General features: G+C 42.1%; 1 protein-coding gene across 1 annotated transcript in view; it reads right to left on the bottom strand.

Annotated features, from left to right (window-relative positions):
• The window catches only part of SLC25A20 (solute carrier family 25 member 20), a 29,342-nt gene that overhangs the window by 908 nt on the left and 16,412 nt on the right, over positions 1 to 12,022 (bottom strand). Inside the window, exons 5-8 of the mRNA XM_004760703.2 lie at positions 2,456 to 2,573; positions 1,687 to 1,759; positions 1,209 to 1,318; positions 606 to 730 (exon numbers count right to left, since the gene is read on the bottom strand). Of these exons, the coding sequence (XP_004760760.1) occupies positions 606 to 730; positions 1,209 to 1,318; positions 1,687 to 1,759; positions 2,456 to 2,573 (426 nt within the window). The remainder of the gene's footprint in view (positions 1 to 605; positions 731 to 1,208; positions 1,319 to 1,686; positions 1,760 to 2,455; positions 2,574 to 12,022) is intronic.

Below are 12,022 nucleotides of genomic sequence, written 5' to 3'. Positions count from 1 at the left end.
GACCCCAGCACCATGCTTGGCTGCCCCTGTCAGGACCAGAACCCTTCCGTGACTTCATCAGAACCCCTCCCCAACTTCGTTCCCACCCCAGGTCAGGGAATCAAGCTGTGCTTTCATATTCCTGTGAGGGGAAGAAAATCCATGTCTCAAAACTACCCACTTCTGATGACCAAGACAGGAGATCAAAACCCCTCCCCTTATGGGGCACCTGAGTGGCTCAGATCGTTGAGCATCTGCCTTGGGTTCCAGCTATGATCTCTAAATCCTGGGATCAAGCCCCATGTCAGGCTCCCAGCTCAGCAGGGAATCTGCTTCCCCCCTCTCCTTTTCCCCCTCCCCCTGTTTGTGCTCTCTTCTTTCTCTCAAATGAATAAATAAAATCTTAAAAAAAAAAAAAAAAAAGCCCCTCCCCTCAAAGAATTCCAAAGACGATGACAACTGAAGCTTCAGGAAAAGAAGCAAATAAGGAGGCTCTGGCTGAGGGTGGGATTTGGGGAAAACTGAGCCCCCAATCCAATCTTGGAGCAAGCAAAAGTCAGCCCATCTAGACCTAGGAACCTGCTCTAAGCCCTGAAGGGAAAGCATAGCCCCTGCTTTCCACTCACCGCATTGGCTGGAAAGGCTCGGATCATCACTGCATTGAACCCCTTATACAAGGATGTGACTCCTTCGTTCTGGATCAGCTCTCTCAGTACATCTCTGAAACCATTAGGGTATTTTCCAGGAGGTGCTGTGGGTGGAATCCAACTGTTAAGGCTTTAGGAAGTTTCCTGACCTGCCTATAGTAACCTACATGGGAACAGTTCCATAATCAAGTCTTCCTGCTGGGTCACTGCATCAGGAAGAGAACACCCTCCAGGTCATCTGGGACCAGTCCACAGACAACACCATTCACCTTGGGATAAACAATGTCTGGATTACTGATGCTGAGGGAGTGGAGAGGAAAAGTGAAGAACGTAAGAGTCCTTCTGCTCATGGGAAGGCAGCAGAGTTGATCTGACTGCTTATCTCACTTATTTTGTGTTCTGGCCAAAAGGAAATGAATCTAGGGTTCCTAGGACACAAATGACTGTAAGGAAAATGTTGGTCAGAGAGCTGCTGGGTGCTGCTGTGGAGAGTATCTCCAGGGCCCTAAGAGCTCTGCACCCCAGGGGCAGCCAGTTCTGGTACCCAGTCCACCCCCATCTACCCCACTACCCTCCACTAACCAGTCTGGAAGCGGGACTTGAGCACGTCCGGGGGGATTGCCACAGCCCAGTTGAAGATCCCTGCGATGCCCCCAGCCACCAGGATCCGAGGCACACTGAGCTCACTGACACTGCAGAATACCAACCGCAGCCCCAGTCAGACAAAGGCTGTGAGCAAGGCATTCAAACCATCCCCACCCTTGGCGGATGGGGCAGTTACACCAAGGGAGAGGCTGGTCAGAGGGAGGAGGTCCAAGGCCAGGGCTCCTGTGACATGGTAGCTGCCACTCCTTGGAGGAGGTTTCATGAACTTGTTTCATATACTTGCTCCAGCAGGTGAAGTACAGAGTAAGCAGTGTTAGCTGGTCTCAGCAGCAAGGACAGGAAAGTGGACATGGAGCCAGAAGCAAGCCCACTCTGCCTTCAGACCCACTCACAGTAAAGGGCAACAAACCCATGACGGAGCAAAGTGGCCTCTGCGTTCTTCTGTTCTCCTCACCTCTTTCCCTCTGGCGTCAAGATATTTTTCAGCCACTCATATGTCATGAAATACATCCCGCTTGCTGGAACATCTGTTAGGGGCAAGAAAGAAGCGAATTAAAGAATATAAAATCCTCATGGATTTCTAGAACTTAGAAGAGCCAAGCTTGGGCTGGCCCTTTCAAGGTTTCCTGGGAAGTTCCTCAGCCACATCTCCTATGTGCAGTAATCATTTTGCATTAATTAGATGCTGCTTTGGGGCAAGCACTGGTGTGAATGAGCACAAACACATGCAACATCACTTCACCTTCAAAGTCCCCTCTGAGTGGTCCCCACGGATACGCCCACTCCATGTTACAACTACAGCCAGCCTCTGGCCTTCCTCCAAACAGCTACAGTAGGACAGGGGTGAGGCTGTGTCTGCCTCTCTGACTGCCACCCCAGCAGCACATGCCTCTTGAAACCAGGGAGAGCCCCACTGTCCCTCATCCCTCCAGCCATGACTGCTATCTACTAGCTACTCCCCTGTAACTGGCACTATCTTGAGTTACATCCTTGAGGGCAGCCTGCCAGAAGGATACAGGTCCTCCTATCCTCATTTGTCTCCATGCTGGCCAGGGATGAGACTGCCCCAAAAATAGGACACACCATGCCAGTCAGAAGTGTAGCCTGTACAATGCCAAGGCATTACCTGTATCCGGGGATACAGGTAAGACTCTCTGTGGCAAGCCCTCTTCCGATGAGCTCCCCCTGCAAGGTGTCCTCAGGTGGAGAACCTAGAAGATTACCTCGCATGAGGGTGAGCACTGTCCCTTTGTAGATGCCTCGGATCCCAGATTCCTGGTATAGCTTCTTGGCACAGTCCAAGGCCCCACTGTACTTGGTTTCTCCCGAAGAAGCCTGAATCTGAGAGGGAGGAAAAAGTCATCAAGTCAGTAGCAGCAACATCAGAGTCAACAGGCTCAGCAGGTTACAGATTACAAGGTGAGTGTGGGAGTGATCATTATTAGACCAATGAAAGACTGCCCTGTCAAACTGCTAGTTATTTGGAACATAGAATATTGGTGGAAATCACTGGGAAATAAGGTTAAATGAAAATATCACAAAGCATCCACACACAAGAAAAAAGTCAACAGAGGAGCTGGAAAATATGTGGAGGAATTCTCTCAAATACAAGAGCATTCCCAATAAAGCCAGTTGGAAGGTCATTCACTTATTCCTTCAACAAATATCCATTGAGCACCAAATCCATCCCAGGCTCTCAGAGATCAGGAAGCTCGATCAAGGAAAGGTGAACAGGAAAGAGCTGTTCAGAGCTCTAAGTGCCACGACACAGATCCTGTGCAGAGCCGGGGGAGGAGCAAGGAGAGGCCTCCATACCAGTCTCTGGCATCCAGGGCCTAAGACACAAGAGCTTAAGTAAGGCAGGCAGGGGTAATTCCAGAAAAGATCTGAGACAAAAAACCCCATGCAAGATCCACAGCGAGTACAGAGCCAAGAGGAATCACAACACACAGAGGCATCAACCAAAGAATAATTAAAGCTGGAGAGTTAAGGGGCGCCTGGGTGGCACAGTGGGTTAAGGCCTCTGCCTTCAGCTCAGATCATGATTTCAGGGTCCTGGGATGGAGCCTTGCATTGGGCTCTCGGCTCATTGAAGAGCCTGCTTCTTCCTCTCTCTCTCTCTCTGCCTGCCTACTTGTGATCTCTGTCTGTCAAATGAATAAATAAAATCTTGAAAAAAAAAAAAAGTGAAGAGTTAAGCTTTAACAGTTCCAAGGAGAAACATGAAATAAACATATAAGTTCAATAATTTTCCTACATACCAGCAATAACAATTTGAAAATAATGTGGAGGAATCCTATTCTAAAGATATTATTTTTTTAAAGATTTTATTTATTTGACGGACAGAGATCACAAATAGGCAGAGAGGCAGGCAGAGAGAGAGGAAGGGAAGCAGGCTCCCTGCCGAGCAGAGAGCCGGAAGGAATCCTATCCTGAATAGCAATAAAATATATGTGCGTCAAACAGTAATAGGATTTGCATAAATAAAACTAAAGCACTCCAAGGAACATTAAAAAAAAAAAAAGAGAGAGAGAGATGAATAGAGTCATCATTCTGATTAGGAAAGTTTTTCCTTGGAAAGACTTCAATTTTTCTAAAAATAATAAATTTAAGACAATGTCAATCATATAGTAATGGCTTTTTAAAATATAACTTCCCCCAATGATCTGGGCACATGTAAATCTGGTATGTCTGAGGAACAGCAAGGAGACCCACGTGACCAGAGGACACTGGAGCTTACTCACGGTGACGTGGGGGCCAAAGAGGATTGGTATGGAATTGATGTCTTATTGTGAGAATCTTCTCCCTGTTTTGTGATGAAGGTGACCTGGAGCAATGTGGCTGCAAATGGAGGGATGAGAAGGGACAGACTTGGCATACACTGAAAGCAAGCTTAACTGTTGAATAGATGGGACATGTACGGTGAGAAAAGAGAGGCATCTCGGATGACTCCTGTGATTTAGAGCTGAACAACTAGAAGTATGGTTGCCACAACTGAGGTGGAGAAGGTTGTAGGCGGAGCAGTTATTGGAGAAGACTGGGAGCTCATTTTTGCACATGATGACACTGAGGTGCCTATTAGCATCCAAATAGAAATGCTGGATAAACTTGTATGGAGTTCAGGAAAAGCCTGAGTTGGAAATATAAATTCTCTCTGCTGAAGTGCAACAAAAAACCCCAGATGTTATTTTTATTTAATTTGGGGGGGGTGCAAAAAAGGTGGTTTTATTAAAGGATGAGACAGGACCCATGGGTAGAAAGAGCTGTCAAAAACCCTAGACTTTATTTTTAAGCAAACATGAGAAGACTCTGAAAGTCCAAAGAAAAAGAGAGACTGGTTAGGAGACTCTGAACTTGAGGAATGACTTGGTGGTAAGTTCCTTGGATTTTCTTTCTGATATATCTCAGATCTGGGACTGAGGAAACTGGCAATCCAGGAATACGAACAAGCATAGACCAGAAAGAGCCCCAACAAAAGCCTGTGTTCTCTAGACCAAGGACCAAGAAAGGGTCAGCTTAGAAAAATAAGAAAGTTTTAGACAATAAACACTCAACTCTAGCCATACACCATAAAACAAAACCACACCAGCAAACACCAAGTAGGGAACTTGGACTTCCACCCTTGCAGGGCTCTAACAAGGAACCCAACATGCTGTCAGGGTGGAGTCGGAGAAGGCCAGGTAGGGAACTAGGACTTTCATCCCTGACAGCCAGTAACCAGCACCCTCCTATCGGCTGGGGTCAGTGGAGATGCTGCAACTCCCACACCCACCCAGCAGTAAAAAGAAGTGCCCCACCCTGAGGTGCCAACAGAAGCCAAGTCGGGAACCTACACTTCTATCTCCACCTGGCAATATCAAGGCAGCATTCTTTCCTTTCCTGCTGGAAAAAGCCAGCTAAAATAGAAAATACGTTATTTACGTAACATGCAAATAACCAGGTTTCAATTGAAAATCACTCATCATACTCCAAACCAGCTAGACCTCAAACTGAAAGGAAAAAGACAAGCAACAGATAACAGAGATGTTACTGTTATCTGACAAATATTTGTTTGGTTTTGGGTTTTTGTTTATCTGACAAAGATTTTAAAGCAGCCATGGTAAAAATCCTTCAATAAGTAATTATAAACATGCTTGAAACAAAAGAAAATATGGAAAGGCACAACAAACAAAGTCTTAGCACAGAAATAGAAGATGTAAGGAAGAACCAAATGGAAACCATATAATTGAAAAATACAACTGGAAAAAGAAAAGGGAAAAAGAAAAATATAACCAAAATAAAAAGCTCAATGGATGGCTCACTCAGGAGCAGAACAGAGGTGCGCCTGGGTGGCTCAGTTGGTCAAGCACCTGCCTTCAGCTCAGGTCATGATCTATGAGTCCCAGGATTGAGCCCTGAATTGAGCCCCACCTCCGGCTCCCTGCTCTGCAGTAAGTCTGCTTCTCCCTTTCCCTCTGCCCCACCCCCCTCATTCTTTCCCTCTCTCAAATAAATAAATAAAATCTTTAAAAAAGAAAAAAGAGCAGAATAGAGGCAAGAGAGAAAAAAAACATCAACTGGAAAACACAACAATGGAAAATTTGAACAACAGGAAGAAAGCATACCGAAACAGATTGAACAGAACCTCAAGACTTGTATGACTATAACAAAAAAATCTAGTTTTGTGGCCTCAGGGTCCCAGAAGAAGAGAAAAGACAACAGGACCGAAAAGGTACTTGAAGAAATCATTGCCAAAAGGTTCCTAAAACTTTCTCAATGTGGCAAAACATACACACAGTTTCAAGAAGGTGAGCAAATACTAAACAGAATAAACCCAAGTAAGTGCATGCAATGACACATCAAAAATGAACTTCTGCGGGCGCCTGGGTGGCTCAGTGGGTTAAGCCGCTGCCTTCGGCTCAGGTCATGATCTCAGGGTCCTGGGATCGAGTCCCGCATCAGGCTCTCTGCTCAGCAGGGAGCCTGCTTCCTCCTCTCTCTCTCTCTCTCTCTGCCTGCCTCTCTGCCTACTTGTGATCTCTCTCTGTCAAATAAATAAATAAAATCTTAAAAAAAAAAAAAGGAGAAACAGACAAACCAGCAATTATACTTGGAGATTTCAACTCCCTCTGTCAACAAACTGGTAAAACAAAAAGACTGAAAACCAGCAAAGATAGAGAAGAACTCAATACCATCAACCAACAGGATCTAACAGACATTTACAGAACCCTCCACCAAATGAGAGCAGAATACACATTCCTTCCAAGTGTCCATGAAGTGCTCACTTCTGATGCACATACATTAAAAATCAAGTGACCATGGAACAGACTGGATAGATCACAGGCATAAAACAAGCTTCAAGAACTTTAAAAGATTTTAAATAATACAGAGTTATATCTTCTGATCACAATGGGCTAAAACTAGAAATCAATAATCTCCAACACTTGGAAATTAAACAATACTCTTCTAAATAATTCAAAAAGGAAGTCTCAAAGGAAATTAGAAAACACACTGAACTGATAGGCAATTAATATGCAAGTTAGAAGTGCCTGGCTGGCTCAGATGGGAAAGCATGCAACTGCTGATCTCGGGGTTGTGAATCTGACTCCTACACTGGGTACAGAGATTACTTAAATAAGTAAATAAATTTTTAAAAATACACACACAGAGATAGATAGATAGATAGATAGATAAGAATCTATCTATCTATCTATCTCTATGTGTGTTTGTGAGACACAACTAAAGCACTGCTAAGAGGAAAGCCATTAACACTGACTGCATACATTAGAAAAGAGGAAAAGACTCAAATCAATCATCTAAGCTCTCACCTAAAAAGCCCTTCAAAAAGAAAAGCAAACTAAACCTAAAACAAGCAAAAGGAAGGAAATTATAAAGATATGAGCAGAAACCAGTGTAATAGAAAACAGAAAAAGAGTTGAAGAAATCAATAAAACAAAGAGTTGTTTTCTTGAAAGAATCAAAAACATTAACAAACCTCTAATGAAGCTGACAAAAAAGAAAGAGAAAATCACAAATTACCATACCAGGAATAAAACAGAAGATATCACCAGAGACCATGTAGACTTCAAAAGGATAATAAGGGAATACTACAAACAACTCTACACAGACAAATTTGACAACATAGATGAAAAAACAAAAACATAAACTATCACAATTCGCCCAACATGAAGTAAGGAATTTGAATAGCCCTGTAACTATTAAGAAAATTGGATTCATAATTTTAAGACTCCTCCCCAAATCCCTAAGCCTAGATGGTTTCATTATAAAATTCTATCAAATGTTTAAAGAATTAACACCAGTTCTATACAATCTCCCTCCAAAAACAGAAGGGGAAACACTTCCTAATTAATTTTAAGAAAATAGTATCATCCTGAAACCAAAAGCAGATAAAATAATATAGAAAAAAATGACAGACTAATAATCTTTCATGACTATAGTTGTAAAAATATTTAACAAAACATAAGTAAATTGAATTCAGCAATATACAAAAAGATCATACAACATGTTCAAGTTGGTGGGTTGGTTCCAATAATGCAAAGTTAACAGGTTAAAGAAAAACCACTTTGTGATTACATCAATCAATGCAGAAAAGTATCTGACAAGTCAATATCCATTCATGATAAAATTCTCAGAAAAAAAGAGTAACAGAAGGTAAATTTCTCAACTTGATAAAGAGCATTTAAAAAAAAGTACATCTAACATATTTAATAATGAAATAGTAAATACTTCTCTGTAATAGTGGGGACAAGGCAAAAATGTCCATTCTTGTCATTCTTATTCAACACAGTTCTGCAAGTTCTAGCCAGTGAAATAAGGAAATAAAGGTTAAACAGATCAGGAATGAGGAAATAAAACTCCCTATTTGCAAATGACATGACTCTATACATAAGAAATCTCACTGAGAGCTCCACCTCCGGCTCTCTGCTCAGCGGGGAGCCTGCTTCCCCTTCTATCTCTGCCTGCCTCTCTGCCTACTTGTGATCTCTGTCTGTCAAATAAATAAATAAAATCTTAAAAAAAAATAAATCTCACTGATTCTATTAAAAACAACACACACACACACACACACACACACAAAAACCCTAGAACTAACAAGGGATTCAGGAAGGTCACAGGACATAAGATTAACATACAAAAATCAACTGTATTTCTATAAACTAGCTATGAACATTAGATAAAAAAATTATAATTACAGTACCATTCACAGTGCAATTTTTCAAAGTCAAAAAAGAAAGAAGACTTAGGCACTAATATAAGAAAACACGTACAGGACTTATATGCTGAAAATTACATAGTGCTGATAAAAGAAATTTAAAGTTCTAAATAAATGGAAAGATATACTATGTCCATGGATTGGAAGACTCATAGTAATAAGAGTCAATTCCATCCAAAATGGCCTAAAAATTTAACATAAATCTTAGCAAGATTTTTCCCAATTTTCTTTTTTTTTTTTTTTTAAGATTTTATTTATTTGAGGGGCGCATGGGTGGCTCAGTGGGTTAAAGCCTCTGCCTTCAGCTCAGGTCATGGTTCCAGGGTCCTGGGATCATGCCCCACATCGGGCTCTCTGCTCAGTGGGAGCCTGCTTCCCCTCTCTCTCTGTCTGCCTCTCTGCCTACTTGTGACCTCTCTCTGTCAAATAAATAAATAAATAATTTTTTAAAAAGATTTTATTTATTTGAAAGAGAGAGAGTGAGTGAGCTAGCACAAGCCAGAAGGGAGAGGCAGAGGGAGAAGCAGACTCCCTGCCTGGGAGCCCCACATGGAACTCAATCCCAGGAGGGACCATGACCCAAGTTGAAGGCAAACACTTAACCGAATGAGCCACCCAGATGCCCCTTAATTTTCTAGATTATCCTAAAGTTTATATGAAAACACAAAGGAAATAGAATAGCTAGAACAAGTTTGTTTTGTTTTTTTAAAGAATAAAGTTGGAGGGATCAGATTACTGAATTTTAAGACTTAGTATATGCCTGTATTAAGCCTATAGTATTAGTGGAGGGATAAATGCATAAATCAATGAAAGAAAATACAGAACAAAAGAGTATGCACACAAATATGCCCAATTGATTTTTTTTTAAGATTTATTATTTGAGGGGCACCTGGGTGGCTCAGTGGGTTAAGCCTCTACCTTCGGCTCAGGTCATGATCCCAGAGGCTTGGGATGGAGTCCCGCATAGGGCTCTCTGCTCAGCAGGGAGCCTGCTTCTCCTCATCTCTCTCTCTGTCTCTCTGCCTATTTGTGATCTCTCTCTCTGTCAAATAAATAAATAAAATCTTAAAAAAAAAAAAAAAAGATTTATTATTTGAGGGGTACCTGGGTGGCTCAGTCATTAAGTGTCTGCCTTTGGCTCTCGTCATGATCCCAGGATGCTGTTTCTCCCTCTCCCACCTCCCACCTTGTGTTTCCTCTCACACTGTGTCTCTCCTCTCTCTGTCAAATAAATAAGTAGAATCTTTTTTTTAAAAAAATGTTATTTATTTATTTGAGGGAGAGAAAGAGCATGAATTGGGGAGGGGAAAAGGGAGAGGGAGAGAATCTCAAGCAGAATTCCCACTGAGCACAGAGTCCAACAATGGGCAGGGCTGCACAGGGCTCGATGTCACCACCTCACAATCACAACCTGAGCCAAAACCAAGAATTGGGCGCCTAACCAGCTGAGCCACCCAGATGCCCCTTAAGAGAGTATTTTGAGCAAACAATTTTAATTTGGGGGCACCTGACTTCAGCTCAGGTCATGATCTTGGGATCTTAGGATCCAGCCCCACACGGGGCTCCACACTCAGTGCAGAGTCTGCTTGGGATTCTCTCTCCTTCTCCCTCTACCCCTCCCCTTGCTCAGGCACATGCACGCTCTCTCTCTCACTCTCGTTCTCTCTCTCAAATAAATGAATAAAATCTTTTTAAAAAGAGACTCTGTTGGGGCATCTGGGTGGCTCAGTGGGTAAAGCGGGCTAAAGTGGGTTAAAGCCGAAGGTTAAAGCCTCCTTCGGTTCAAGTCATGATCTCAGGGTCCTGGGATCAAGCCCCACATTGGGCTCTCTGCTCAGTGGGGAGCCTGCTTCCCCCTCTTTCTCTGCCTGCCTCTCTGCCTGCTTGTGATCTCTCTCTGTCAAATAAATAAAATCTTTAAAAAAGAGAGAGAGAGAGAAAGAGACTCTGTTAAGAGGATGAAAAGACAAACTATAAACTGGGAGAAAATATTTGCAAATCATGTATATGTCAAACCACTAGTATCTAGAATAAAGGACTCTCTCAAAATGCAATAATAAAAAAAATTCAATTAGAAAACGGACAAAAACATGAACAGACACTTCACCTAAGAGGATACACAGCAAATAAGCATTGAAAAGATGTTCAACATCTTCAGCTGTTAGGTAAGTACAAATTAAAATGAGATATTACTACACATCTATCAGGATGGCTAAAGTTAAATATAGTGACAGCACTAAATGTTGGCAAGGATGCAGAGAAACTGGACCACTCATTCATTGCTGGCAGGACTATAAAACATAAAAAACTAAGCAACAGTTTGGCAGTTCCTTTAAAAACTAAACATGCAGCTACCATATGACTCAACAATTTGTACTCTTGGGCATTTATCCCAGAGAAATGAAACTTATTTTCTTAGAAAAACTTATGGGGGCGCCTGAGTGGCTCAGTTGGTTAAACAACTGCCTTAGGCTCAGGTCATGATCCTGGAGTCTCAGGAGCAAGTCTTGCATTGGGCTCCCTGCTCAGGAGGGAGTCTGCTTCTCCCTCTGACCTTCCCCATCTTGTGCTCTCTCTCTCTCATTCTCTCCCTCTCAAAGAAATAAAATCTTAAACAGAAAAGAAAAGAAAAACTTCTGAACATGAATGTTTACCATCTTTATTCCTAATAGTCAAAAGCTGGAAACAACCCAGATGTCCTTCAGTGGACTATTAAAAGAGAAATGAACAATTCATACATGAAACAATCTAATGAAATTCCAGAAAATTATGTTGAGTTAAAAAAAAGCAACAAAGGGGCACCTGGGTGGCTCAGAGGGCTAAGCTTCTGCCTTTGGCTCAGGTCATGATCCCAGGGTCCTGGGATCGAGCCCCGCATCGGGCTCTCTGCTCAGTAGGGAGCCTGCTTCCTCCTCTCTCTCTCTGCCTGCCTCTCTGCCTACTTGTGATCTCTGTCAGATAAATAAATAAAAGCTTAAAAAAAAAAAAGCAACCAAAAAAGTTTGCCTGGTAAGTTTACTGTAGTGTAATTCTATCTGTATAACATTCTTGACATTATAAAATGGCAGAAATAGAGTACAGACTGGTGGTTGCTGGGGTAGTGAAGAACTGGAGTGAGAGAAAGGAAGTGGATGTGGTCATGGCATGATGGAAACGTTCTGTATCTTTTCTGTATAAATATCAATATTATTGTTGTAATATTGTACCACAGTTTTACCAGATGTTACCTATGTGGGGAAACTGGGTAAAGGGTAAATGTGATCTCTCTGTATTATTATTATTTTTTAAATATTTTATTTATTTATTTGACAGAGAGACAGCAAGAGAGGGAACAGAAGCACAGGGAGCAGAAGAAGGAGAAGCAGGCTTCCCGCTGAGTAGGGAGCCTGATGTGGGGCTCAATCCCAGGACTCAGCTGAGCCACCCAGGCACCCCAATCTCTCTGTATTATTGTGATTTTTTCCTTTGTATTATTTTTTCCAACTGCCCAGAGATCTAAAATTGTCTCAAAATAAAAAGTTTAATTTAAAAAATATACAAATTGTAATAAAGCTTGTACTGTTAAAAGCTAAAAAAA

This window comes from Mustela putorius, unplaced genomic scaffold (genome assembly GCF_011764305.1).
Source record: "Mustela putorius furo isolate JIRA1106 unplaced genomic scaffold, ASM1176430v1.1 tig00000095_pilon_pilon_pilon, whole genome shotgun sequence".
NCBI lineage: Eukaryota > Metazoa > Chordata > Mammalia > Carnivora > Mustelidae > Mustela > Mustela putorius.
Note: the sequence above shows the minus strand (reverse complement) of the source record. Positions and strands in the feature narration are given on the sequence as shown.